The sequence below is a fragment of the Oryx dammah genome, unplaced genomic scaffold (genome assembly GCF_014754425.2).
Source record: "Oryx dammah isolate SB20612 unplaced genomic scaffold, SCBI_Odam_1.1 HiC_scaffold_28, whole genome shotgun sequence".
Taxonomy (NCBI): Eukaryota; Metazoa; Chordata; class Mammalia; order Artiodactyla; family Bovidae; genus Oryx; species Oryx dammah.
In genome coordinates, this window is record NW_024070212.1 from 32,691,937 (window position 1) to 32,717,625 (window position 25,689).

At 40.3% G+C, this 25,689-nt stretch overlaps 1 protein-coding gene across 4 annotated transcripts in view; it reads left to right on the forward strand.

The window, feature by feature from the left end:
- SORT1 (sortilin 1) overlaps positions 1-25,689 on the forward strand; it is a 64,290-nt gene that overhangs the window by 15,424 nt on the left and 23,177 nt on the right. For 2 of the 4 annotated variants that reach the window (XM_040232136.1, XM_040232138.1), the window contains exons 2-8: positions 5,921-5,980; positions 7,275-7,348; positions 17,351-17,453; positions 17,987-18,151; positions 21,170-21,243; positions 24,336-24,385; positions 25,249-25,379. In XM_040232136.1, coding sequence (XP_040088070.1) covers positions 5,921-5,980; positions 7,275-7,348; positions 17,351-17,453; positions 17,987-18,151; positions 21,170-21,243; positions 24,336-24,385; positions 25,249-25,379 — 657 coding nt within the window. The remainder of the gene's footprint in view (positions 1-5,920; positions 5,981-7,274; positions 7,349-17,350; positions 17,454-17,986; positions 18,152-21,169; positions 21,244-24,335; positions 24,386-25,248; positions 25,380-25,689) is intronic. The other 2 variants (XM_040232137.1, XM_040232139.1) reach the window with 1 other exon arrangement.

Below are 25,689 nucleotides of genomic sequence, written 5' to 3' on the forward strand. Positions count from 1 at the left end.
TGGGCATATACCAGACAGAACTCTGATTTGAAACGATTCATGCACCCTTGTGTTCATAAGCAGCACTCTTTACAATAGCCAAGACATGGAAACAGCCTAAACGCCCATCAGCAGATGTATGGATAAAGAAAACGTCTGTGTGCAATGGAATACTGTGTATATGTGTGTGCTTAGCCACTCAGCTGTGTCTGGCTCTTTGCAACCCCATGGACTGTAGCCTGCCAGACTGCTCTGTCCATGAGATATTCCAGGCAAGAGTACTGGAGTGTGTTGCCATTTCCTCTTCCAAGGCTCTTCCTGACCCAGGGATTGAACCTGTGTCTCCTGCACTGGCAGGCAGATGCTTTACCACTGTGCCACCTAGGAGGCCCTAGTGGAATATTACTCACCATTAAAAAGAATGAAATAATGTCATTTGCAACAACATGGATGGATCTAGAGAGTATCGTACTAAGAGAAGGTAGAAAGAGAAAGACAAATACCGTGATATCAGTTACATGTGAAATCTAAAATGGGACACAAATGAATATATCTACAAACCAGAAACACACTCACAGATAAGGAAAACTGACATGTGGTTGCCAAGGGACCGCAGGGGAGGGAGATTGGGAGTTTGAGATTAGCAAATGCAAACTATTGTAGAAGAATGGATAAACAACAAGATTCTACTTTGTATAGCACAGGGAACTGTATTCAATATCCTGTGGATAAACCATTATGAAAAAGAATGTATACATGTTTAACTGAGTCACTTTGATGTACAGCAGAAATTAAACTCAACATTATAAATCAACTATACTTCAATAAAATAAACTTAAGAAAAAAATCCTGCCATATAATGCTGAGGAGCATTGGAAAAGTTCAGAACAGAACCCTTCTTTATAACCTGACCTTCTAAAAGGTATTCTCACTGGGTATAGATTTCTGTCTTTACAGTTTTTCCCTAGTTCTTTAAAGATTTTGATACACTGATTTGCATTGTTTCTGAAGAGAGATCTTCTATGATTCTTTATTCCTCGGTATGTAATATCATTTTTTCTTCTGGACACTTGTAAGAGTTTTATCTATCACCAGTTTTAAACAATTTGAACATGATTTGCCCTGATATAGTTTCCACTGTGTTTCTTAAGCTTGGGGTTTGTGAAGTTCTTGGATCTCTGGGTTTGTATTTTTCATTAAATTTGGGGAAACTTTGGTTATAATTTCTTCAATTTTTTTCTATTCCCACCCTCTACATCTTCTAGACTTCAATTATGTATATGTGTGTGTGTTAATTCATTTATGTATAGTTGCTTGAAGTTCTTTAGCTCAGTGATTCTCTGTTAATATTTATATTTTTGGCCTTTTTCTTTCTTTTTTTTTTTTTTTTTTTTTTTTTTGCTGTGTTTCTCTTTGGATCCACTAGGTATGGCTTCCCATTTATTAATCTTCTCTTCCGCAATGTCTGTTTCCTGTTAATCCTTTTCATTGTAATTTTCATCTAGGATGTATAATTCTCATCTCTAGAAGTGCAATTTGAGTTTTTTTAAATACTCTTCCATATCTTTAATGCTCATCTTTGCTCAGTCTATTCTCTAACTTCTTGAGTGAACATCTGGAGTATTATTATAACTTTTAATGTCCTTAATGTTATTATTTGTGTTATTTCTGGGTCAATTTGGTTGATTTTTCTCCTCATTATAGGTCCTGTTTTCTTCTTTGCATGTCTGGATATTTCTATTGTTGTTGACTGTTGGACATGGTGAATTTTACCTGCTTGAGTGCTATATATTTTAATATTCCTATAAATATCCTTGAACTTTGTTCAGGGTCATGGTTAGGTTACTTGACAATAGTTTGATCCTTCTCGGTCTTGTTTTTAAGTTTTTTAGGCAAGACTAGAATAGTGTTTAGGGTTATTTTTCCTTCATTACCAAGGTGAAACTTTTCTGAGCATTCTGTCCAGTTCCTTGTGAAATATGAGGTTTTCTGTATGGTTGTTGGAAACAGGAATTGTTTCTGGCCCTGAGTAAGGCCCTGATATTGTTTCCTTCAGCTTTTGCCCTGGCCTCTGGCAGATTCCTGCCATTCGTGTGATGCTTAGTACTCAGATGAAAACTTGGCAGGGTGCTTAGGGAGCCCTCGCCTGCAGATCTCCACTGTTGTCATTCTGTACAGCTCTCTCCTCTGTCACACACTTCACTATGAACTCCGGCCTCTTTGGCCTCCCCAGACTGTCAGCTCGTCTCTTCAAGGGAGAAAGACCTCTGGACTCTGCCTGTCTCCCCTCCCCTGAACCACGGCCTGAAAACTATTTCAGGTCAGTACACTAGGGCAGACGTGGGCCGTCATTTGCTGCTTCTCTTTCAGGGGTCCTTGTCCTTCATTGCCGAAAGCCCAGTGTCTTGAAGATTACTGTTTTATGTATTCTGGGTGGGTTTTGATTTGATTTTTAGTTGTTTCAGGTGGAAGGTAAATCTGACCCATGTTACTCCATCTTGGCTGGAAAGAGAAGTCCTCTCAGAATAGAACCTTGACATTGCATACTCATTTCTGTCTTGAGGAAGTTAAGTGGATCTGGCCTTATCTTTTGACTCCATTATCCTCCCTTCAGAGCTCTGAGTTCTTTTAAGAAATGAATTTAATCTTCATTGTCTTCCATGTGCTGTGCTGTTTGTGCCGCGCTCAGTTGCTCCATTCTGTCCAACTCTTTCTAGCAGGCCAGACTCCTCTGTCCATGGAATTCTCCAGGCAGGAATACTGGAGTGGGTTGCCATGCTCTCTTCCAGGGGATCTTCCCAACTCAGGGGTCGAACTCACGTCTCCTGTGTCTCCTGCATTAGCAGATGGATTCTTTACCACTGTGCTGGCAGTGAAGAATCTGCCTGCTAATGCAGAAGACGTGGGTTCAATCCCTGGATCAGGAAGATTCCCTGGAGGAGGAAATGGCAACCCATTCCAGTATTCTTGCCTGGAAAATCCCATGAACAGAGGAGTCTGTAGGCTATAGTCCATGGGGTAGCAAACAGTCAGACACGACTTAGCAGCTGAGCACACTGTGCTGTGTATTAGTTGCTAAAATGAATAGGCTTGGTCCCTGCACCAGATGGGCTTCAGATCTAATGAGGGAGGCAGGCATGAGTCTTGTTGCTATAATTAGAAGTAATATATGTTTTGAAATGTCTAAGATGCTACCACAGTGTAGAAGACATGTACATTTTGTAAACATCACAAATAAGCAGTAGAATTAATGGCCTTTTGCTGACCTTTGTAAATTCTGCCTCCTAATCATGACCAGATTGTCCACACTTTTCCTGGACATCTGTAATCTTCCTATCAAAGGGGTAGGATTGAATCTGTGGTCTTGGTTCCCCAATTCTCCTGGATTTGTTTCCTTTCCATATGACCTTTTCTTTCTATCTGAGCTTTGACCTATTGTCAGATCTAATTTCATTTTTTTCTTTTATTTACAGCACTGTAAGAGTGGTAAAGACTGAAATATAAAAAACTAATTGCATTTTCTCTAGGTGAATGAGTTTTCTCAGTGAATTTATGCATTTTCAAAAGTAAAATGTAGTTGGTTGCTGGGAAGGGAAGACTAAGGGTAGCAGAAGGCCACTATTACAGTTAATGAATTTCACTTCCATTTTCCCAAAGGATCTCTGGATGGTGAATGAGGTCAACTACACTTGGATTTGTTTGGGTTAAGTTGAGGGTTGCTAGTGTCATCTAATAGTCCTCCTCTTTCTGTGGCTGAGCAATAGAAGATATGAGTAATGCCAGTGTGTCTGCTGACTGGTCAGGTGTGGAGAACATTGCCTGAAAAGTGAAAGCTTGATCAAGCTAGCAAGAGCTCCAGTGATGGGATTTTTCTTTTATCCTAATCAGCTTTTGTACCCAGAGCCTGTCTTGGAAAGATACCCTTTGTTTAGATAACTGTTAGCCCGTGCAGTCTGTCTGGTATTTGTGGAAACTCTGGATATCCCTGTTTCTGCTCAAGGAGCTCATTGATGTAATTTCAGACACTGTATCCTCACTCAAGAGAACATGCTGTCTTGCTCTGTGTGGTATCTTAGAAGACGTGCTGCTGTGTCCGTTTTTAAGCTTCTGGGTCCAGATGTCTCTAGCAGCAGACCTACTTTTTCTCAGATGCTTGGCCAGCTTACATGTATGAATAGCCTTTCTGTCCTGCAGTGGCTGTGAGAAGCTCTGAGCATTTGAGAGTTAACTAGCGTTTACTGAGCAAGCCGTCTGTGTGGCACTGAGTGTGCTATTTACAGAGATTGTACAAGAGATTCTGTCGACCTCGAAGCTACTTACAGTACAGGGGAAAATAGCATAGGTGAATTTAGCGACCCATCTAGTAGGACCACAGAAGAAAATTAGAAGATAAGCCAAACAGTTAATGTGTGAGTTCTGTTTCTTCAGACGTCTCTGTTGGGATTGGTGGCCTGAGTAACCATGCAGCTGGAATCCCACCATTTATAGACATGCTGTATTTTGAATCAACTTTGTGGTTTGGGAAGGATGTATAATTCAACAAATGCTTATTGAGCATGCAAAGTATCATGGTAGGCACAGGGCATACTGCGACTATAAAAATTATATGCTCAGCTCCTAAGGAACTGCTCATATTTGGAAAGGCAAGGCATATTTAAGATTTTAAAAATCTTTGTAATATTTTTAAGTCTTCAGAAAAGAAAAGCATAGTCATCAACAAACTACTAACTCCTCTGGGTGGTGGGGTGTGGTGAGGTTGTGGTGGGGAAGAGGAAGGATCTTCACTTCTTACTGTATACATTTCTAATATTAATATATGTAGTAAGAAGTTTTACTAAGTGCCAGTGTTGCCTTTTTGGTATTTCTTTATTGGTTAAAAAAGTGATAGAGACTAGATTATACACATAATGTTAACTTTGAGTATCTCTGTATGATAAGATTTATATTTTCTTTATTGTGTCTCTCTGTTATTGTCTGGGCTTCCCAGGTGGCTCAATGGTAAAGAATCCACCTGCCAAGCAGGAGACATGGGTTCGATCCCTGGCTTGGGAAGATCCCCTGGAGAAGGAAATGGCAACCCATTCCCGTATTCTTGCCTGGAGAATCCATGGACAGAGGAGCCTGACAGGCTCCAGTCCATGGGGTCACAAAAGAGTCAAACAGGGCTTAGCGACTAAACAACAACATTATCGTCTACTTTTTTCTATAATGGATATATATTATTTTATAAATAGAGAAGAAAGTATTGGAAAACCAAAACTCAAAAGGACCTACAATAATTATTATAATGAATTTTAATATGATTACCATATTTTGGATACAATATACCAGCTTTCCCTTTTTTGTCTCCTCACTTTCACCACAACTTTATTAAGGTGGTTCTATTATTATTAATGTTATTACTGTTGTAGTTATTATTATTAAATAAAAAGGTGAAACAAGGGCATTTACTCTTGCTTCTTTCCCTTGTCATTTGGGTGTATTAGCCTAGAAACAAAAGGAATCCAGCTATTAGATATTTGGCTGTACTGTGAAGGCTCCTTAGAAAAATTTAAATTATGCTGATTGGTTTACAATTATATCTGTCATTGTGGGCTGTGATCTCTTGTTTTAAAATATCCTAAGAATACTTTCTGTATCTTTATATTTAGTTCTGTTGGAGAAAGCAAATAGATTATCCCATCTCCCCATCTGGTACAGTGAAGAGAACTCATCTGCTTGGCTTACTTTATGTGAGAGAGAATTAAAATTTCCAAGTTATTTGTGATTCAGGTGAAGTAATTAAATGCTATCTCTTCCAAATTTTGCTCCAGAAATCCATATCCCCTTTTAATTGTAAAGGTAATTACTTTGAAAGTAATAGTGGTCTGTGTTATTTAAAGAAGTCAAAGATTGAAGAGGAGATGTCATTTCTAAATGAGGTTTTTTTTCCCCCTTATAGCATGTATTCGATGATCTCAGTGGCTCAGTATCCTTGTCCTGGGTTGGAGACAGCACTGGGGTAAGTAATGTTCTGACGTTGTTGATTCAGCCTAGCAAGAAGATGGTGTAGATTTGGGGGAGTTTAAGTGCTAAATGTTTTACCTTCTGAAATTGTCTCCAACTTCAGCTGTAGGAAATGCGTTTGTAGGACAGACTTCCAGAAGGCTGTGGTTGGTTTGGTTTTGCTTTTAAAACTAGGAACATCTTGTGACCACCTTCTTCCATAATAGAAAGCTAGACACCTTTTTAGTCTTTGGTGGCTACTTGATATCAAGATGAGCAAGAAGAAGAAAAGAGGAGAGTGCTGTGTGAAAAGGCAGCCTTACAATTCTTGGGAAAACTTCTATGTGGAAGCAGAAAATGGCACATTACACATGTTGGCATTTTTCCTCCGAACTGTATTGTTCCTGTATCCTTTCCCATAGTTAGTGTTAAAGGACTGTGGCAGCCATGGGCTTATCGCTGTTCAGCTCCATCTGTTGGCCTTTCCCCAACCACAAAGGAGGTAGGTACTGCCAGCATTGGGGAAATGAGACAGTCAGTTATTATCCTGCCTGAGCAAGGGCAGGGACCACAGCTCATGCCCTCCAGTATTCCGGTAACGTATGTATCAGAGCAGTGAGGCACGTGAGGCTATATCAGAAGCCGAAAGAAATACAATTTTTGTACTAAAGAGCAAGTTATTAATTTTTAAATTGCTGGTAGAATTTCTTTAGGCCTGTCTCATTTGCTTCTAAAATTTGAGTTGTTCACTATTTCCCATGATTTATCACTTTATCTAAGATAGTTGGTATCTCCAAGATTTCTTGTTATATGGCTATATGAGACACCCTAGCCTCTTATTCCAATTTATCACAATCATATCTTCATGTATATTTCTCTAGAAAAATACTTATTTAAAAAATTGATTTCATGGAGAACTAGTAGCAGGGAGAAGAAGAAAAGGACAGATGTGACATAGCATGCACTCACTCTATTCTAGCCTTGTAAGCAGAGAGAGAGATGATTCTTGACTGAGAATATCTTAGAATAATGTGGATACAAAGTAGTTAAATTCTTCCTTTACTGTTATCTGGAGTTGATTAGCTCTGTTTCACACTGCATCAGGTGTAGGCAGTGGGACCATCTCAACAAAATAAGCTGAGAATTTGAATCATTGTAAGCCGTAATCACTTGGTCCTTCTTGGATTTCAGATGTATTACAATATAGGCTACTGTGAAGCAGAATTATTGGCAATATTTCTGATATTCAGATATTGCAAACATGTAATTGGATTATGTTTCTTATTGACCACCTGCTTTTGTCTCTTCAGATCATTCTAGTCTTAACCACCTTCCATGTACCACTGGTAATTATGACTTTTGGACAGTCCAAGCTATATCGAAGGTGAGATGCCTAGCATATGATTGGGGAATTTGATTGAGTAACATATTGTGACTGTAAGTGCTCTGCTTTTCTAGGCATGATGGGATCTAACAGTTGATTTTAAAGATCTTCTGGCCGTCTTAACTTTTCACCAGATTGTCGCCCTCAGCACATTTTTTAATATCTATCTAGTTAGCAACCTAAAGCAGCATGAAAAGGAATCTAGTTCCAAGGAAATAAGGTTGACCTGACTGAGTGGCAGAACAGTAAAAGAAGATGAAGAGTCTATAGGCGTGTGTGTATGTTAATTTAAATGGATATTTATTTGTGGGGAGGTAGCATAGAGTAGAAATGGCAGCCCACTCCAGTGGTCTTGCCTGGAGAATCCCAGGGACGGGGGAGCCTGGTCGGCTGCCGTCTCTGGGGTTGCACAGAGTCGGACACGACTGACGCGACTTAGCAGCAGCAGCAGCAGCATAGAGTTTAGCCATCTTTCTATTTATTATCAGGACAAAATGGTTGTATACTCCTGAAGTAACAACCCTTACTGTACCTTCCAAGTGATTTTTTTTTTTGGCCCCACCATGTGGCTTGAGGGATCTTAGTTTCCTGATAAGATATTGAACCCAAGCCCTGGCAGTGAGAGTGTGGAGTCCTAACCACTAGACTGACAGGGAAGTTAGATATCTAATATCTAAAATATTAGATAATATTTTTCATCTAACCTTATGAGCCCCAAACAGATTGTTTTTAGGTCTGAAGGAGGTTCTCAGGTCATACCTACCAAAGTGCCTGGTAATGATGATGGTAATATATATTTTGGGACTATATTCTGTACTGTGACATTCACAAAGTTTGAGAGTTGTCTTTTCAAAGGTCCACCTTGGTTAAAGGGTAGGATTCTTTTCCTTACCTGTAAGATTCAAAGCCAGCTAACTCCCAGAAGTTGCTGATTGTCTTCTCAATCATGTGTGTCTATCCCATTTTCTGCCTAGAGACCTAAAGAAATTTGACATTTCAGCAGATAATATAGAAATTACCCCCTGGGCCAAAGGATCTCCCAGAAGCTACCATACTTTCTCAGGGTTCTTTGCTTGATTGTTGATGTTGGCCAAGGTGGGAATGAACCCATGTTGAAACTCTGATATATATCAGTCCAGCCTCCCTTTCCCAATAGGTGACCCTTGACTGCCGCTCCTGAGTCTGGAGCCAGTGCTTTCTGCCCTTCAACACAGAGACTTTAATTTAAAAATAGGTCAAGAAAGAATTGCCATCTTGAAATAGTTGTACACTGCATGAAGGCAGGTTCTTGACTAACTTGGGGTTCTCCAGCAACTAGCTAAATGACTGACACATAACAGACAGGCAGTACATATTAACTGAATGAATGAATGCCTTGCCTCCTTTAATAATTCTCAGGCTAATAGTATTTTTATTTGTTTGATAAGGATTGACAAGGTATTACAGAATCCTAATTCTAGAAGGGACTGTAACTTATAGGTGATTTTGTTTATTAAGTTAGAAAACTAGTTGAACCATTTCAGGTAGATGAAAAGTATCCTGTTTGGGAAGGAAAAAAATGCATTAAAATTTTTGTAACCTTAGTAAACTCTCTCCATTTTTTAAGAAACTTTGCGGTTGTAAAAGTCTTTGTGATACACTTTTTCTTACCTATTTACCTTCCATTAAAAAGCAATGCAATCATATTATAAAACATTGGAAATTTTAAATGAAAAAAAAATCACCTTTAAGTCAGGTAATCTTATTTACAGTTTATTATCTTGACTTTTCTCCTTTAATGTTATACCATATAACTCTATAGCCTTAGGAAGCAACATGGTACAGTGTAAAGTTACCTCTTGGCATATAGGCCTGGGGTTGAATCTCAGCATTATATGTGAGCAGAATGAACTTGGGTAAGTCATTTAACCTCCCTGAGTCTTTTTGTCATCTGTAAAAGAAAGATGATAATAACAGCCACCTTAGAGCCATTGAGAGCTGTGCTTTGCAGCACCTATCATGGAATAAGAACTTGGTACTGTTAGCTGCTGCCTGGCCAATGGCCAGATGTGGCATGTAACCAGCATGTGCTGGCACTGTGGTACTATTAGTAGTTTTTTAAATGAGTTGAAACCCTTCCATACCAGTTGATAAAAGGTGATTTCCTGCCTGCCCCCAGATGCCTCCATAGCTTCTACAAGTACACCCCTACCCCAGCCAACATGCAGGTGTTACCAACACCTGATGTTATGAACTATAACCATTCTGATTGGTCACTGCTCCTACCATAATATTTGTCAAATTCTTATCATTTTTGTTAGATCAAAAGAATTTACTTAGTCATTATTCTCTTGGACACCTAAGTTGTAGTTTTTTCACTACTGTTAATGCTACTGTGATAAATATCACACATGTATGTCATCAGTTCAGTTCAGTCACTCAGTTGTGTCCGACTCTTTGCGACCCCATGAATTGCAGCACGGCAGGCCTCCCTGTCCATCACCAACTCCCGGAGTTTACTCAGACTCATGTCCGTCGAGTTGGTGATGCCATCCAGCCATCTCATCCTCAGTCGTCCCCTTCTCCTCCTGCCTCCAATCCCTCCCAGCATCAGAGTCTTTTCCAATGAGTCAACTCTTCGCACGAGATGGCCAAAGTATTGGAGTTTCAGCTTCAGCATCAGTCCTTCCAATGAACACCCAAGACTGATTTCCATTGGATCTTGCTTCTATCACCAGTCACATCCACAACTGGGTATTGTTTTTGCTTTGGCTCCATCCCTTCATTCTTTCTGGAGTTATTTCTCCACCGATCTCCAGTAGCATGTTGGGCACCTACCCACTTGGGGAGTCCCTCTTTCAGTATCCTATCATTTCGCCTTTTCATACTGTTCATGGGGTTCTCAAGGCAAGAATACTAGTGGTTTGCCATTCCCTTCTCTAGTGGACCACATTCTGTCAGACCTCTCCACCATGACCCCACACGGCATGGCTTAGTTTCATTGAGTTAGACAAGGCTGTGGTCCGTGTGATCAGATTGACTAGTTTTCTGTGAGTATGGTTTCAGTGTGTCTGCCCTCTGGTGCCCTCTTGCAACACCTACCGTCTTACTTGGGTTTCTCTTAAGAAGATGCCTATTTCCAGTTTATATTATGGTAGCAGATGAAAACCTCCTCTCTGATCTCTGCATGTTTTGAATCCTTTACTAAACTCCTTCTCTTGGTCGAATCATGTTCGAAACCTGTTGCTTCAGCCGCTTTTTTGCTTGCCTTCTCAATTCGCGTGTTAGCCTCTGAAGTGCTCTTCAGTCAGGTGGCTAGAACTGGACCTGACAGACCAGAGTCACACCTACGGGGAGTGAAGTGCTTCCACGACTGCTTTTCCTGTCCTTTTGCTGATTTTCAGCGTTGTGCTTACTTTGAGACAACCCCAAACAAAACAGTATCACTATGTTACTGCTTAAATACCTACCACCCTCTGACTCAGCCTTTTTCCATCCTGTATTTGCCTAGTCTTGTGAGAAACCACTAATATATACTTTACTAGAGAGTAAAGCAAGTTGTTTCTGGTATAGTATGTTAGTAAGGTTCTTTTTCTTCATTTTGCACACCAGGTTTGTTTGTTGGGTTTGTTTGGTTTTACAAGGTCATTTTGAATATTAATTACTTCCTCCCTGCTGTGAAGTGAAAACTCTTCCAAAATTTGGGTGGACACTGTAAATATGTCTTGTTGCCTCTCTAGCTAGGCTGGCCTGGCCTAGTCTAAAGTGACTCATGTTGTTGGACACACAGCCAAGAGTCCCGTGTTGCTTCAGAAATGGGAAAAGGAGGGAGCAATTTGAGCAAAATGAGTCCTGAATATGCTGAGCTTGCGCAACTGAGAAATCAAATAAAAGCCTGTTGAATCTGCTCTGAAGACTCTTCTGTTTTTTGCAGCTTTGATGATTGTATTATTTATTGGATTGTCTTTCTCTCTCAAGTCTTATGTGGTCAAAGGTTTATTTGGGATTCAAATAGGAGGCAGCTAATCAGATGCCACCTGCCATAAGCAGTACCATATGAAGGTATGCATGAGGAGAAGGAAGTTAGCTGTCTCTGTTACCTGTGCCGAGTTAGAGGGAGCACACTTCAGAAAGAGGATTGTTATGGGGAGGGAGGAGAGAGGGGGGTTCAGGATGGGGAACATGTGTATACCTGTGATGGATTCATGTTGATGTATGGCAAAACCAGTACAATGTTGTAAAGTAACCTCCAATTAAAATAAATAAATTTATATTAAAAAAAAGATTTGGGAAATAAAGTCCCTGGGCATTAATGATTGGATAGAATTGAATAACATACTAATATCTTCAGTTAAAGGGAATCATATTTGAATAGTATAAATTTTGATTCCCTCTTCAAGAGTATTAATTCATATAACAGATTATAAAGTTCATTTACCTCTCACTTGCAAATATGAAATTAAAAAGGAAATAACTAGCTATAGTTAAGATGATAATTTGATTTTCAGCAACAGTTGTTGTGTGCCTTTTTGTTTTATGGCCCTTTGAGTCTAACCTTTCATTGTAAGATTAACTTAGTGAAGCACATTATGTACAGCAAAATTCTATACCAAGTTAACAGAAAACTGCTAGACTATTTTACTTGTGATTTCTATTTCCTATTGAAAGTTGTTCAAATTTTGGAAATTGGTAAGGGAATCTCTAAGAGATTTCACATTAAAGTTTATACTGTAGTCAATGTAAGTTTTTCAGGAAGTTACCTGAGGTTTAATAAAAAGGATAACTTAAAAATATGGAACAGAAACTTCTCTGACATTTTAGTGGTTAAGACTCCATGCTTCCACCACAGGAAATGCAAGTTTGATCCCTGGTCAGGGTACTAAGAACCCACATGGTCAATAAATAAATAAACAATAAAGATATGCAGCAGATATTAAAGCAGAGTTCAGTAAACCAGGTTCTCCAAGGCATCTCGTTATGACAACCTTTTTAATGATATGCTTGGCTCAGTTTTCACCGTAGTAGATTATTAGCAATGACTGGATATTCTAATTACAAGGTTAGCATAAATTCTGTCTGCAGAATATATCTTTCTACTTTTTGTTTCTTAAAGTTTATTGAAATGTATGATAATGGCATTTTATTGCACCTTCATTTTTACAAACTTAGGGCATATAAAAACCATGAAGCTAGGTGGGTTTTGTCACTTAAATATTCCCATGATTTTCATGGGAATGAAAATCCTGTTCTTAGAATTGTCTTATTATCAATCAGAGCAAAATAAGGACCTCAGATACATACTCACATTGCTTCTGATAAAAAGTTGTGTGATTTTATTTATAATATTTCACCCTCTTTATTTTCCTACTTGTATTTTCAAAATTTCTGTAGAAAACATGCATCCTTTTCAAATAAGTATAAAACACAATGACAAATTAAAACACATAAGGTAGCATCAGAGAGTTGGGGTTAAAACAAAGAGACTGAAGTATTGGGAATTCAGTTTAATGTAGATTCAGATTCTGCCCAGCTCACCCAACAGTGGTTTCAGGTCTGTAAGTCTTTTGGAACATTTTAATAAGCTACATTCTCCTTATTGATCTTTTAACTGGAAATCTCAATCCAGTTAGTTCTCATTCACAGTAGTTATGTTCTCCAGTCTCTGTGAATTACTGAATTAGTGAATACTGAGCCATTGCTTCTAGGGGAAATACAGAATTAGGTTCCTGCAAACTTCAGGCCACAGTATTCATTTTCATCAGTTGATCTTGTTTAACCTTGTTTTATGTGTGTTTCTGTTTAAAGCTACCTTATGTGTATTATTGATTCATTGAGCTCACAACCAACTGTTGCAGAAAGAAGCTTATCTAACTCACATATTTTCTCCAGAAACACTAAGCAGCACTTCATAACTATGCTTGGGGACTATTTAAATAGCAAGCACTAACAGAAGGCACAAAAATGCAAAATGCAGAGCAGTAAACAGACTGTGAGGAAGATACTCATGCACAGAATAAGAGCTGAAACAAGAAAGCAGGCCAGCCGCTTGTTGGACTTCAGAAGGGAACAGGAGCCCCAACAATTTTTGCTGCCCTATGCATATCTGCCAGTGACTAGGAAAGTGCCATGAGTATTGATTTGGGGTTACAAATCTGAGTAGGCAAATTTATAAATATGGAATCTGTAAATAATGAAGATTAACTGTATAAGCTTTCTCAATTAGTGAAAACTACAAAACTAACTCTTTTGGAGTTTGTTGTCTTCCTTTTTGCTTTTATGTAATAATTTATAGTGACTTAATCATGGCAAAAATGAATTAAAGGAGTAAAGAAGTGGGTAGGCCTGAAAGTCAACCAAGCAAGGATATTTATGCTTGATTGTTGAAAAAAGTAAACTGTAAGATTTTCTGAGATATTTATTGTGGGATTCTTTTATTGTTACTTTTCAGTGAATGTCTGCAGGTCAAATGCCCATTGTCACATTTCCTCTGTATTATAAATGAAAAGTGGTAAAAAATGGAGGTGTGATTCTTGGTTATTGGCATTTGGGTTGAGTATCGGTCAACATGTTAGTCTTCTGGAAAAATACCCTCCTGAGTCCTTCATCTTAGGAGGAATTTTAATGCTCTGTCTTATCAGAACTCCATGTGATGATTACTTTTTTTCCATTTATTTAAATAATGTCTAGATTTTTCATGTTCTTTGGTGGTATTAGGCTCTATCCCAAAAACGTTTGTACTCCAGTACTATTTTTTGTTGTTCAGTTCAGTCCCTCTGTCGTGTCCAACTCTTTGTGACCCCATGAATCGCAGCACGCCAGGCCTCCTTGTCCATCACCAACTCCCGGAGTTCACTCAAACTCATTTTCATCCAGTCGGTGATGCCATCCAGCCATCTTATCCCCTGTCATCCCCTTTTCCTCCTGCCCCCAATCCCTCCCAGCATCAGAGTCTTTTCCAGTGAGTCAACTCTTGCCATGAGGTAGCCAAAGTACTGGAGTTTCAGCTTTAGCATCATTCCTTCCAAAGAACACCCAGGGCTGATCTCCGTCAGAATGGACTGGTTGGATCTCCTTGCAGTCCAAGGGACTCTCAAGCATCTTCTCCAACACCACAGTTACAAATGTACATATTCTTATACATGTTTACACCACAGATATAGCAAAAGTGATCATTTATTTTTGCTAACCAGAAAGAGCTTTGTTAGGTTTGATGTATAGAATTGTTATCAAAAAGACTTACTTCTAAAGCAGATGGTTTCACAGGGCTTTGTTAATGTTTCCTGTTCATAACTCTTAATTATCATATGGAATTTGAAAAGTTATTTATTTTTCAATACATTTCATTGATTTCCTCTCCATGATATATGATGTATGCCAATATATATGCTGATAAAAGATAAAGCCACTTTAAAGCAAAGTGCCATATTAAAATATATTCCTGGCCCCAACATGGCCTTGACAAAACACTACTTAAATCCCAGCAGGTTGACACTGGTCTATCATGCTCCATTTGTTTATCTGGCTAAAGTGCCAGAGTGTTGTAGCAGATGATTTTTTGTTTCCCTCGTGTTGCTTTCTTTTTCTGAAGGGCAGGGATGTGTTTGTGTGCCAAGTTCTTGAAAAGCAAGCGCACTTGCCAGCAGGTTTGTGGAGGTTCCCTGGGATGTCATGAAGGAGGGGTGATTTGTGAACTGGTGATAATCAAGCTGCTGCAAACCGTTTAGGACATGGTCTGAGCTGTTGATGATGTATGCACTGTAGAACTAGGACTTGAATATGCATATCTCTTGGCCTGCTGTCGAGAAGATAAGAACTTTTCTTGTACTCAGAAGTCAAAGGAAGGGTAACAGGAATCTGTTGGGTAGTTTCTAATCCCTATTTTATATAGTTTTCTCTGTGTGTGTTCTAAGAGATGGAAAGGCAACTTAAAAGTCCCATGTAGTTTGCTTTAGCATAGTGAAGGGACCTGTACCTTCACTCAGAGATACTTCCCTCCCATCTCTCTCCAGTTTCCTCTGAGTGGACCTTTCCTGACAGGCCGCAAGCCCTGGCAAGAAAGAGCAGGACCACTGGTTGCAAAGGAAGAATTCCTTACACATAATTAAAAGTTGTCTCAAGTTTGGGGCTGAGCGTTAAGAGAATTAGATTGTAGTTTCAGCTTTGCCCTTAATTGACTGGTTGACTTTTGATGAATTGCTTCCCCTTGAACCTCCTCCTCTGTGAAATAAGGGAGTTGGACAAGATGTTCTCTTCAGTTCCTTGCCTCTCTCATGGTCTGTGGTTCTGCAATTCTTTTTCTGTTGAGGCTGATAGCAAAACTGTACTGCCTCTTAAGTCATATGTTCTATCAGTGAAGACCACTGTACATTGCATTTATCATGGGCAACTGACTTGCAGTGCACTGTGGTCATCACTTACGGATACTGAAATTTAATTAATATTAAGATCTAGCATTATATATCATGTTAGAGCTGTGCATAGTATTAAATACTCCTGACTTTTTTTTCTCTTACGCTCTGAAATCTAAAAATTGACTTTAATACTTCTCAAAGATATTGTTGAAATGAACTTTTGGGAAAAGCTTTAAACAACCTCGGAGTTGAGATTAAGTTTATCTGTCTTCTTTAGCTGTGTGCTGCATGCATTAAGAGATTTGTGCCTAAGGATGGTAACTTTAGGGGAGGAGGTACTCAAGATCCTGCTACTTAACTTACAGGCTTTATCATGAGTACAATACAATGCACTGATAAATTAGTTAGAAGGCCTTTGACTACATTTAGCAGAGAGCCCAACTCAAACTTTTAATATAATAGCTTAAGTAATAAGGGAATTGGGACTTTCCTGGCGGTCCAGTGGTTTAGATTTCACCTTCCAATGCTGGGGGTGTGGTTTATGGCACCCCACTCCAGTACTCTTGCCTGGAAGATCCCATGGACGGGGGAGCCTGGAAGGCTGCAGTCCATGGGGTCACTGAGGGTCAGACACGGCTGAGCGACTTGACTTTCACTTTTCACTTTCATGCATTGGAGAAGGAAATGGCAACCCACTCCAGTGTTTTTGCCTGGAAAATCCCAGGGATGGGGGAGCCTGGTGGGCTGCCATCTATGGGGTTGCACAGAGTTGGACACGACTGAAGCGACTTAGCAGCAGCAGCAGGGGAACTAAGATCCGACATGCCTCAGGACTGAAAAACCAAAATAAAAAACAGAAGCATATTGTAACAAATTCAATAATGACTTTAAAAATGATCCACATCAAAAAATATTAAAAAAAAAATAAGGGAATTCATGGCTCATAACTAAATACAGAGGAAGGATGGGTCGATTCACTGCAGGGTCACAGGCCACCTCTCTGGACTCCCAGAACTATTTCAGCAGTGCTGGCCACTTATGTTGGCTTCTACTTCAAGTTGGGCTCTCACTGTATCAGAATGCCTGTAGCATTTTTTGTTTTGTTTTGTTTTGTATTCACATGCTACAATATGGGAGTTTCTCAACGTTGATGCCATCGACATTTGGGGCCAGATGCACCATTTGATGCCAGATGCTTGTGGCCCTCTCTTTTCTGGGAGACTGTCCCATGTATTGTAGAATGTTTAGCAGCACCCCTGGCTTCTACCTCCTACGATGCCAGTACAATGCCAGTAGCACCCAACCCTGAGTTGTGATAATGAACAATGTCTCCAGACTTTACCAAATGTTTGCTTGGTGGGGTGAGGGCATGGGGCAAAAATACCTTGGTTAAGAACCACTGATCCTTAAGGAGGACAGACCGTTTCATTAAGTGGTTGTCTAGTGTGTTTCCTAATAGACCCCAGTTCTCCCAGTTTTTCCTTACTGGCTCAGTCTGGGTCCTTTCCTCATTCCTGACCCTGTCACCCATGAGGGATTGGAACTTCCTTCCACTAATTAGGCCCACCACTGCGGGTAGGGGTAGAATCAGGAGGGTGAGGGAAGCTAGGTACAAACCCATCAGTGCCCATGACCTCTGCATTCTAAATTTGTCCTTTTTTTCCCCTCTCAGTGAGGACTATGGAAAGAACTTTAAGGATATCACAAATCTCATCAATAACACATTCATTCGGACTGAATTTGGCATGGCTATTGGTCCTGAGAACTCTGGGAAGGTGAGACTATTTCATACGTGTACAAAACTGTGCATAATACCATAGGCAGGGCTGTCAGATGTTGATATTTGAATGGTCTAGTGATACACAGCAATATATTTAGTTTACTATTACAATATTTACAATATAATAAAATGAGACAATTTAATACTCATTACAAAAGAATGGCATTTTGCATACAAGTTCTTTTTTTGGACATTGTCTAAGATGCACCAAAACTCTTCATAATTATGTGGTGGTTGTTTAGCGTTACAAGGTATACATCTAAAGACAACATTCTAGTCTTTGGGAAAACTGGCTAATCTCAGACTGATCAAGCTTATCTTCATAGATACAGTGCACTGGCTCAGGACAGTATTTTTTTCGTAAGACTAATACTTCAGGAAGACAGTGTATCAGCTAATCTGTTTTTATAACTCTTCTTATTTTTGGAACTAAAATTTTTGAACAAATGTCTGGTGAAAATGGTGGAGGAACTTCGTGTACTTTTATAGTATTATACCCTGGTTCTGAACTTCCTTCTCCCTGACCAGGTGATTTTAACAGCAGAGGTATCTGGAGGAAGTCATGGAGGAAGAATCTTCAGATCATCAGATTTTGCAAAGAACTTTGTCCAGACCAATCTCCCTTTTCATCCTCTGACTCAGATGATGTATAGCCCGCAAAATTCTGATTATCTTTTAGCTCTCAGCACTGAAGTAAGTCTAGTTGAAGAACTTGTCTTGCCTTTTGTGTTTTTATAGTCTCAAAATACACTGTCTTAAGAGGACCGTGTAGGTGATGCTTTTTATGTTGGACTGTCTTCTAGTGACTTCTTATGGTATGAAGTGTGGGTTTTTGGTTTTTGTGTGTGTGTGTTTTCCTATACGGTAAAGGACACAATTTTCATATGCTGTCTCTACCAGATAGGTGTGTGTCTAGTTATCATTACAATTTTTTTTTAAGTGAACAGATACTTACTGTTAGAATAATGAACTAGGAAACAGTTTAATCATTCGTGATCTGCAAGAGACAGACATAAATTGTTAAACTTTTAAGATTGTTATTGTTTCTTTCCTATGGCCAAACTACACCTTTATAATTTTTTCTTGTTCAGTCCTTAGTATAAAAACCTGTTGATGTTTGTCTTTGATGCCCATGTGTTAAATATCCAGAGTCCCAATTCCCTGCACCCCCTACCCCATTCCTGTACTCTTCCCAGAAACCACGGGTGGCCCTCCCACCTTTGTTCTGAAAGTTTCCTGAGGAGCAGTTCAACGTTACCATTCCTGGAGGACCAGTCTGTTTTATCATAGATGTTAAGGGCCCAGAGTGGCTGAGTTGCCAGACTATGATAGTAGTCATAATTACATTCTGTGTTTATATGGCTCTCTCTCATCTTATTGCTGAGAGTGTGGTCTGCTGACCTGCAGGATCAGATAGAAATCCCTGGGAGCTGGTTTAAGATGCAGATTGCTTGGCCCTGATCTGGATATAGTGTGTCACTGAGGTGGCTAGTGTTTTTAACAAGCTCGCCAGATGAGCCTGCACACTAAAGTCTGAGAGCCATTGCTGTGATGACCATTCTGGGAATAGAAATAGGATTATCAAGTATAGACAAATTGGGCTGAGCAACAGGATGGCATAGGGAGGATGAGAAGGACACTTAGAAGAGAGGTCTAGGGTTCTGGGCCTTCTGGGGGTAGAACTTTCAGCTGAGGTCAGGCTGAGAGGCTCAAGGAAGGTCAGAGTTAAACTCAGCCAGAGGAGGAAAACTAGCCTACCATATAGGCATCACATCTGAAAGCAACAATTCCTGGGAATTGGCCTTCAGCAGCTTGAGTCGGACATGACTGAGCAGCAGCAGCAGCTTCAGCTGAAGGCCCTTCAAGGGAACAAAGAGACCCCTGTTGGAATGGACAGAACCATTTATCTGCCTGTGAAAACCCCATCACCCTTACCAAGTACCTTAAGTTTATTAACACAGCTATCCTGGGGAGAGGCAAGCACAATCTCTGTCTTTAGACCTGAAATTTCTTCCCATTAAGGGTGAGTTTGAAGTACAAATAATCAGGGTGGAGAGATGGACCAACTTGTACTAAAGTGTAAATAGGTGATATCAGACCCTTCCCTATTTCTAAGTAGGATTAGGTTAATTAGAAATGCTGGGAGGTGAATGTTACTAGAGGAGGAAGAGTTAAAGAAGAATGATGGGTGAGAGTGGAGGACCACTGAAGTTATTTCTACCTAAATCATCACCATTTCATTTGAGCTGCCCCAGGACATTTCAGCCCCACCTCCAGGGGGTCTGGGCTCACTAGACTCCTATTGCCAATGTCACTGAAATTGTCTATTTTTATCTTATGAAGTCTCTGCTGCACTTGAAAGTATTGACCTCCTTTTGGGAATTCTACTTGCTTGGCTTCTGTGGCAGTCCCTTTGGTTCGTTCTTTCCCACCTTCTAACCATTGCTTCTTAGTCTCTTTTTTAAACTCCTTTCAACCTCCCCTTAAATCCCTATTGCTTATGTTGCTTTGAGTAAATGCTCATTTTACTCTCCCACTCTTTACCATTTTGCTACCACTGTGATGTGTCAGATTCTCAAATGCCTACCTCTGCTCCTGGCTTCTTCCTGGGGCTGCAGATGCCTTTCTTGCTGTCTGCTGGGTATCTCTAGCTAGATGTCCCACAGGTCCTTCAAACTTAACCTTTCTCAGCCATATTGTTCTTCCCTTCATCCTTGTGCTGGCTAAAGATTCCACAACACTGCTTTCCCCTCACCAAGAATCCCGGATTGTTCAACTTTCACACACACACGCACGCACTCCATCCTGCCCTACAGGAGAGTGTCCAGTTCTACTGAATCTAGAGTCTATATTATTTCTGAGCCTTTTCCTCACAGCTGTGGCTTCAGGCCTCACTAACTCTTAATGCAGCAATTAGTCACTGCTTTCCCTGCTTCTATTAATAGTTTGAACCCTCTGAAATCCATCATTCCCACTGTCATCCAAGTATTCCTCTTAAAAAAAGTAAAACTGGTCATGTCATTCCCCTACTTCCAGTATCTGATATAAAATAAGGACCAGATTCCTCAGCCTGGCACAGAAGGAGGGCTTTGCACGAGCTGCCACCCCTCCCCAGCACTGGCTCCTCTCTTCACCTTGAAATGTTGCTCCATCTGTGTCTGCAGGCTTCAGCTCCCTGCACACACTGAGATGTTTCACCACCTCTCTGTCTCTGCTTGTACTAATCTCTTTGTGCATTGACATCTCATCTCCCATTTGCCTTCTTTTGGTTACACTGCTCATCATTTAAGACTCTGTTTCACAAATCAGCTCTAATGCTTTGTCTCTCCTTCCCCTGCTGTTACCCCAGAGACCATGTTTCCATAACACTTACCATGTGTATTGAACTTTCTTTGTGTACCCTTGTTAAACTGTAAGCTCCTTGAGAGCAGGGAGTATGTCTTATTCATCTTTGTATCCCCAACGCAGCGTCTGGTATACCTGGCACATAGTAGGCACTTCACAAGCATTTGTCATTCTGAACTTGTTCCAAGACCCTAGAGGGGGCCCCATAAGGCCCCATGTGTGTGTGTGTGAGCTCAGGCAGCTTGGCTGGAATTTCAGTGTGTGTTTTTACTGCCCTGAATGATTGGATATGAATTATTAAAAGGTCATACAAGCAGCTGCACATGATAAAGCTGGAATTTTGATAAGTCATTTATAATCTTTCAGAATGGACTGTGGGTGTCCAAGAATTTTGGGGGAAAATGGGAAGAAATCCACAAAGCAGTCTGTTTGGCCAAATGGTGAGTAACAGAAGAGTCCATCTGTGCAGAGCCCTAAACTTTCCCTGACGATGCCGCCAGAAGTCACATGAATCAGTGTTGAGCACTTAATGTGTGCCAGGTGCTCTTCAGGGTGCCATAAGGGATGTGAGAGAGGGGTGCAGCATAGACCTTGACCTGGGGGAACTTCTAATTCTGCTGGGAAAGAAGACTTGTCTCACTAAATGTTAAAATATAAAACAAGGCACGTCACCAAGTAGGTACTGCCTGCAAAAGGTTTATTCTGTGTAAACGGTGACATCAATTGCAATAGCATAAAATACAGCTTTGATTGGGGGACTTCCAGGCTTCTCTGCATGCACATGTATGCTCCCTCATCTAGAGATCCATGCCAGTTAGGTGGCATGTAGTGAGGAATCAGGAAGAAAGCTCAGAAAGCTTCCTGGCTGCCAGAGTCACGCTATCCATGCACCACAACGCATTCACTTCTCTTGATTGTGCACCCCATCTGCTTATAGAGGATACAGTGGAGGAGGCTCTTAGTCGGGAGTCAGGTCACCTTTGTTCTAACCTGGATCAGCTGCTAGTCAGTGGCTTGACTTTTCTGGGATTTAGCTTGTTCCTTCTATGAAAGGAGATTTATTTGGGGAGTTTGGGGGATGGTTGAGCAAGAATTAAGAGCCGTCATACCTCCAAACCCTGATTAGGCTCAGATTCTTGTTTAGAGCCTCTTTCTTCTTTCTCTTTGACTAATTTTAGCAAGTTCATTGATCTAGTTTCCCAGTTGATAGCAGGTTGCTGCCAGAAGTGGGGTATGTGAGTGTAAACAGCAAGCACAGACCAGCCTGAGAGTCTGCTGCCTGGAGCCGCACAGAGGCAGGAAGAGCTCTAAGAACATGCAGAGACAGAGAACAAGACAGAGAAGCAGACAGGATGGAGGGATTTAGTGCTATGTCAGGAGCTCAGACGGTAAAGCGTCTGCTTACAATGCGGGAGACCCCGGTTCGATCCCTGGTCTGGGAAGATCCCCTGGAGAAGGAAATGGCAACCCACTCCAGTATTCTTGCCTGGAGAATCCCATGGACGGAGGAGCCTGGTAGGCTACAGTCCTTGGGGTCACAAAGAGTCAGACACGACTGAGCGACTTCACTTTCACTTTCAGGAGAACACAGAAGCCTCAGTAACTTCTACTGGGAACACTGCATCACAGTTTCATACATTTGGTGTTCATGACAGTGATCCATAATCCCAAGGAAGAGTTTGGTATTTATTGTTCTCTGCTTAGGGAGGTAGGAAAATGTGTGATATAGACATTGCCAAATATGTCCATTGAAATTAACCAAAACATTTAAAAAATGATGCTTAAGCAAGCATCCTTTCTTAGGAAATGCTAGTTAAATGAGGTTTTTATAGCACTACTGTGGTACACATCGCGTGTCTGCTTTCGTTTTATGTATTTTAATTACTTGTGTTTATACCTTATATGATCTTATCAGGAAGGAATTTTTAAAGTAACAAAGTTAACAAATTTTTTGGTCCTGATAGACCTAAAATATGTAGTGTGTGTTCAGATAAGACTATAATAATTTTAATCATTAAAGCTCACCTTTACATCCATATATCAGATCACCACAATGTACATTTTAGATGTCTTACAGTTTTGTCAGTTATACCTCAGTAAAGCTAAAGGAAACAACAGAAAACTCATCTTTAAAACTAATAAGTTATTTTAAAATGGTGTTTTGTTTTGTATCTTATACAAGAATTTTTACTTTTGTTAACTTGCTTCATTGAATGGTGTCTAAATATAAGGTTTGGGCTGCTGCTAACTGTTTACTCACCTTTTAGATCTTTGGTTTCTAGAAATTTACAGTCTAAAGCTCTGAAAGAACATGCTCAGACCCAGCACCTTTTTTGTTTTATTGAGGTACAGTTGATTTATAATATTATAATCATTTTAGGTGTATAACATAGTGATTCAAAAATTTTATAGGTTATATTCCATTTATAGTTATAAAACATTGGCTTTGTTCTCTGCACTGTACAATGTATCCTTGTAGCTTATTTATTTTATACATAGTAGTCTCCACCTCTTAATCTCCCACCCCTTTCTCGCCTCTCCCCCACTTCCTCTCCCCGTGGAAACCCCTAGATTATTCTCTATATCTGATACCCAGCACCTTTTGCTGGTGCTAATCTGTAATTCCTATCAAGGTCTGAATCTAGTTCCTTGGAACTCCCTTTCCAAGTTAGAGTTTAAATAATTCAACTTCTGACCTAGTTGTCTATTTCAGATGAAAGAACTAAATTATTTAGTTCATGCAAAGCACTGAACTAGGTTCTAAGGGGAAACAACAAAACTTAGTACCTGCTGTGAAGAACTCAGTGGTGTAGTAGGAGAGGCAAGGCGCACAGTATGCAATTAAAATAGCCAAACAGGAGACAAAGGAATGGCCAGGTGGCTGACACAGAGCTGCACGGGCTCTCGAGCAGCATTCCTCAACCCAAGCACTAATGGCGTTTGGACTGGATAGTTCTTCGTTGTGGGGGACAAGCCTGTGCAGGATATTTAGCAGCATCCTTGGTCTCTCCCCACATAAGAGTTGTAACATCTCCCCTGCCCCACTGGTGACAGCCAAGAATGTCCCCTGGGGAGCAAAATTGGCCCTGGTTGAGAACCACTGCTCTAAAAGTTTGCAGCAAAGAAGTCTTCAAGTTAGAGTGACAGGAGACTTCATGGAAGAGAAGATTTTAACCTGGAGCCTAAATATTGTGAGGGTAAGATTTAGTCACGTAAGAGAAAAACATTTTAAAAAGGAAACAGTCTGAACCAATGCAGGAGGCAGGCTTGGAGAGTGTAAGGAGACCAGTTTGCCTGGCTGGAACAGTTCACATAAAGAAGTAGTGGAGTGTGGAGAATGCCTGGGAGCAGACTGGGGGCGCCCTAGATGTGATGCTGTGGAAGAATCCTGTGTGCAGCATCCGAGAAGGCTGTTTGGGCTAGTACCCCTGGGTGACGCTTATTAGACCTGCCTGGAGCTGAGTGGCTAAGGGTAACACAGCCTGCTAGCAGTCTTGATCCGTGTCTTTTCCCTGTCTTTGCCTCATTGTAGGGGATCAGAAAACATCATCTTCTTTACCACCTACGTGAATGGCTCCTGCAGTAAGTATATTTTAGTCCCAGAAGAGTGTCCTGGTGTCCATTCATGGTAGAGTATTCTGTAATAGGTAGGAGCATCAAAGATCCTTCCATTCTCTCATAATTTTAATGGCTAAAGATAACTAGCTGTTAGTGATTTTTAAAATCTTGTAAGCACAACCAACCAAGTACTATGCTGTGCCTTGATCAAATAAAAAATGCAGGCTATACACAGAGACAGTATACTTTATTTTAGCAATGTACATAAAGTAAATATTAGGCTATAACCAATAACAAAATGAAATACATAGTGATTTCTGCCAAAGAGCATGGGCTGTGTTTGTGTTGGTGGAAGCCACTGGCTTTCCAGTCAGTGGCACAAAGCTGAAAGCATAATCTTCCATTTATTCGTTCAGCAGATTCATTTCATTATTCATTCATCCGAACACCTGCAGTGGTATGTTAATACTCTTCTCAGGATGGTGAGAACAAAACACCCAGGGCCTGCTCTCATGGAGCTTAAATTCATGTAGACATGTTGGATGATCAGCCATAAAATCAAAACTCAAATGATACAACTTAAAATACAATAAGATAATTTCAAACTGTGTCATGAAAGTAAAGCAGGATGCTGTGGTGTTTTAATGCAACACTGTACTGAAATTAATTCTCTCTTCCTATCCAATATAAAACTTCACATGTATAAAGGTAAAACCAAAGTATGAATTTCCTGTGTCAATTCCTATATCATTTTATATTGTTATCTGATAAACATGCATAGCATTGAAAATTCTGTTGCTATAAAACTGAGTAGTTCTAAAACAATTGTTTTGAACTAGAGGCTCACCAGTAAGTGAAATTTTAATTAACATTTTGTCTTGTTTAAGAAGCTGACCTTGGGGCACTGGAATTACGGAGAACTTCAGACTTGGGGAAAAGCTTCAAAACCATTGGTGTGAAAATCTACTCATTTGGCCTTGGGGGACGTTTCCTTTTCGCCTCTGTGATGGCTGATAAGGTGGGTGTTTGCCTCTTTTCTCTGGGTTCTGATATTTCTGTCTCTGTGCCTCAAACAGATCGCTTCAGTGCACGCACTGATAGAGTTTCTTGCCTTTTGTCGTACTCAGTGTCACTGATAGGTTTGGAAGTGCTTCTTTTTATCGGGGCTGATTGATTCTTCTGGACTTCTCTTCACTATGGCCTGTGTCACCAGCTGAATTCTGGTGTCGGTTTAGGATATATCGACCCAGTGTTTGGGCTTTTCTCACACATGGATTCTGAAAAAAGCAATCTCCTTGCTCATTATCCAATGAAAATAATGGAAACGT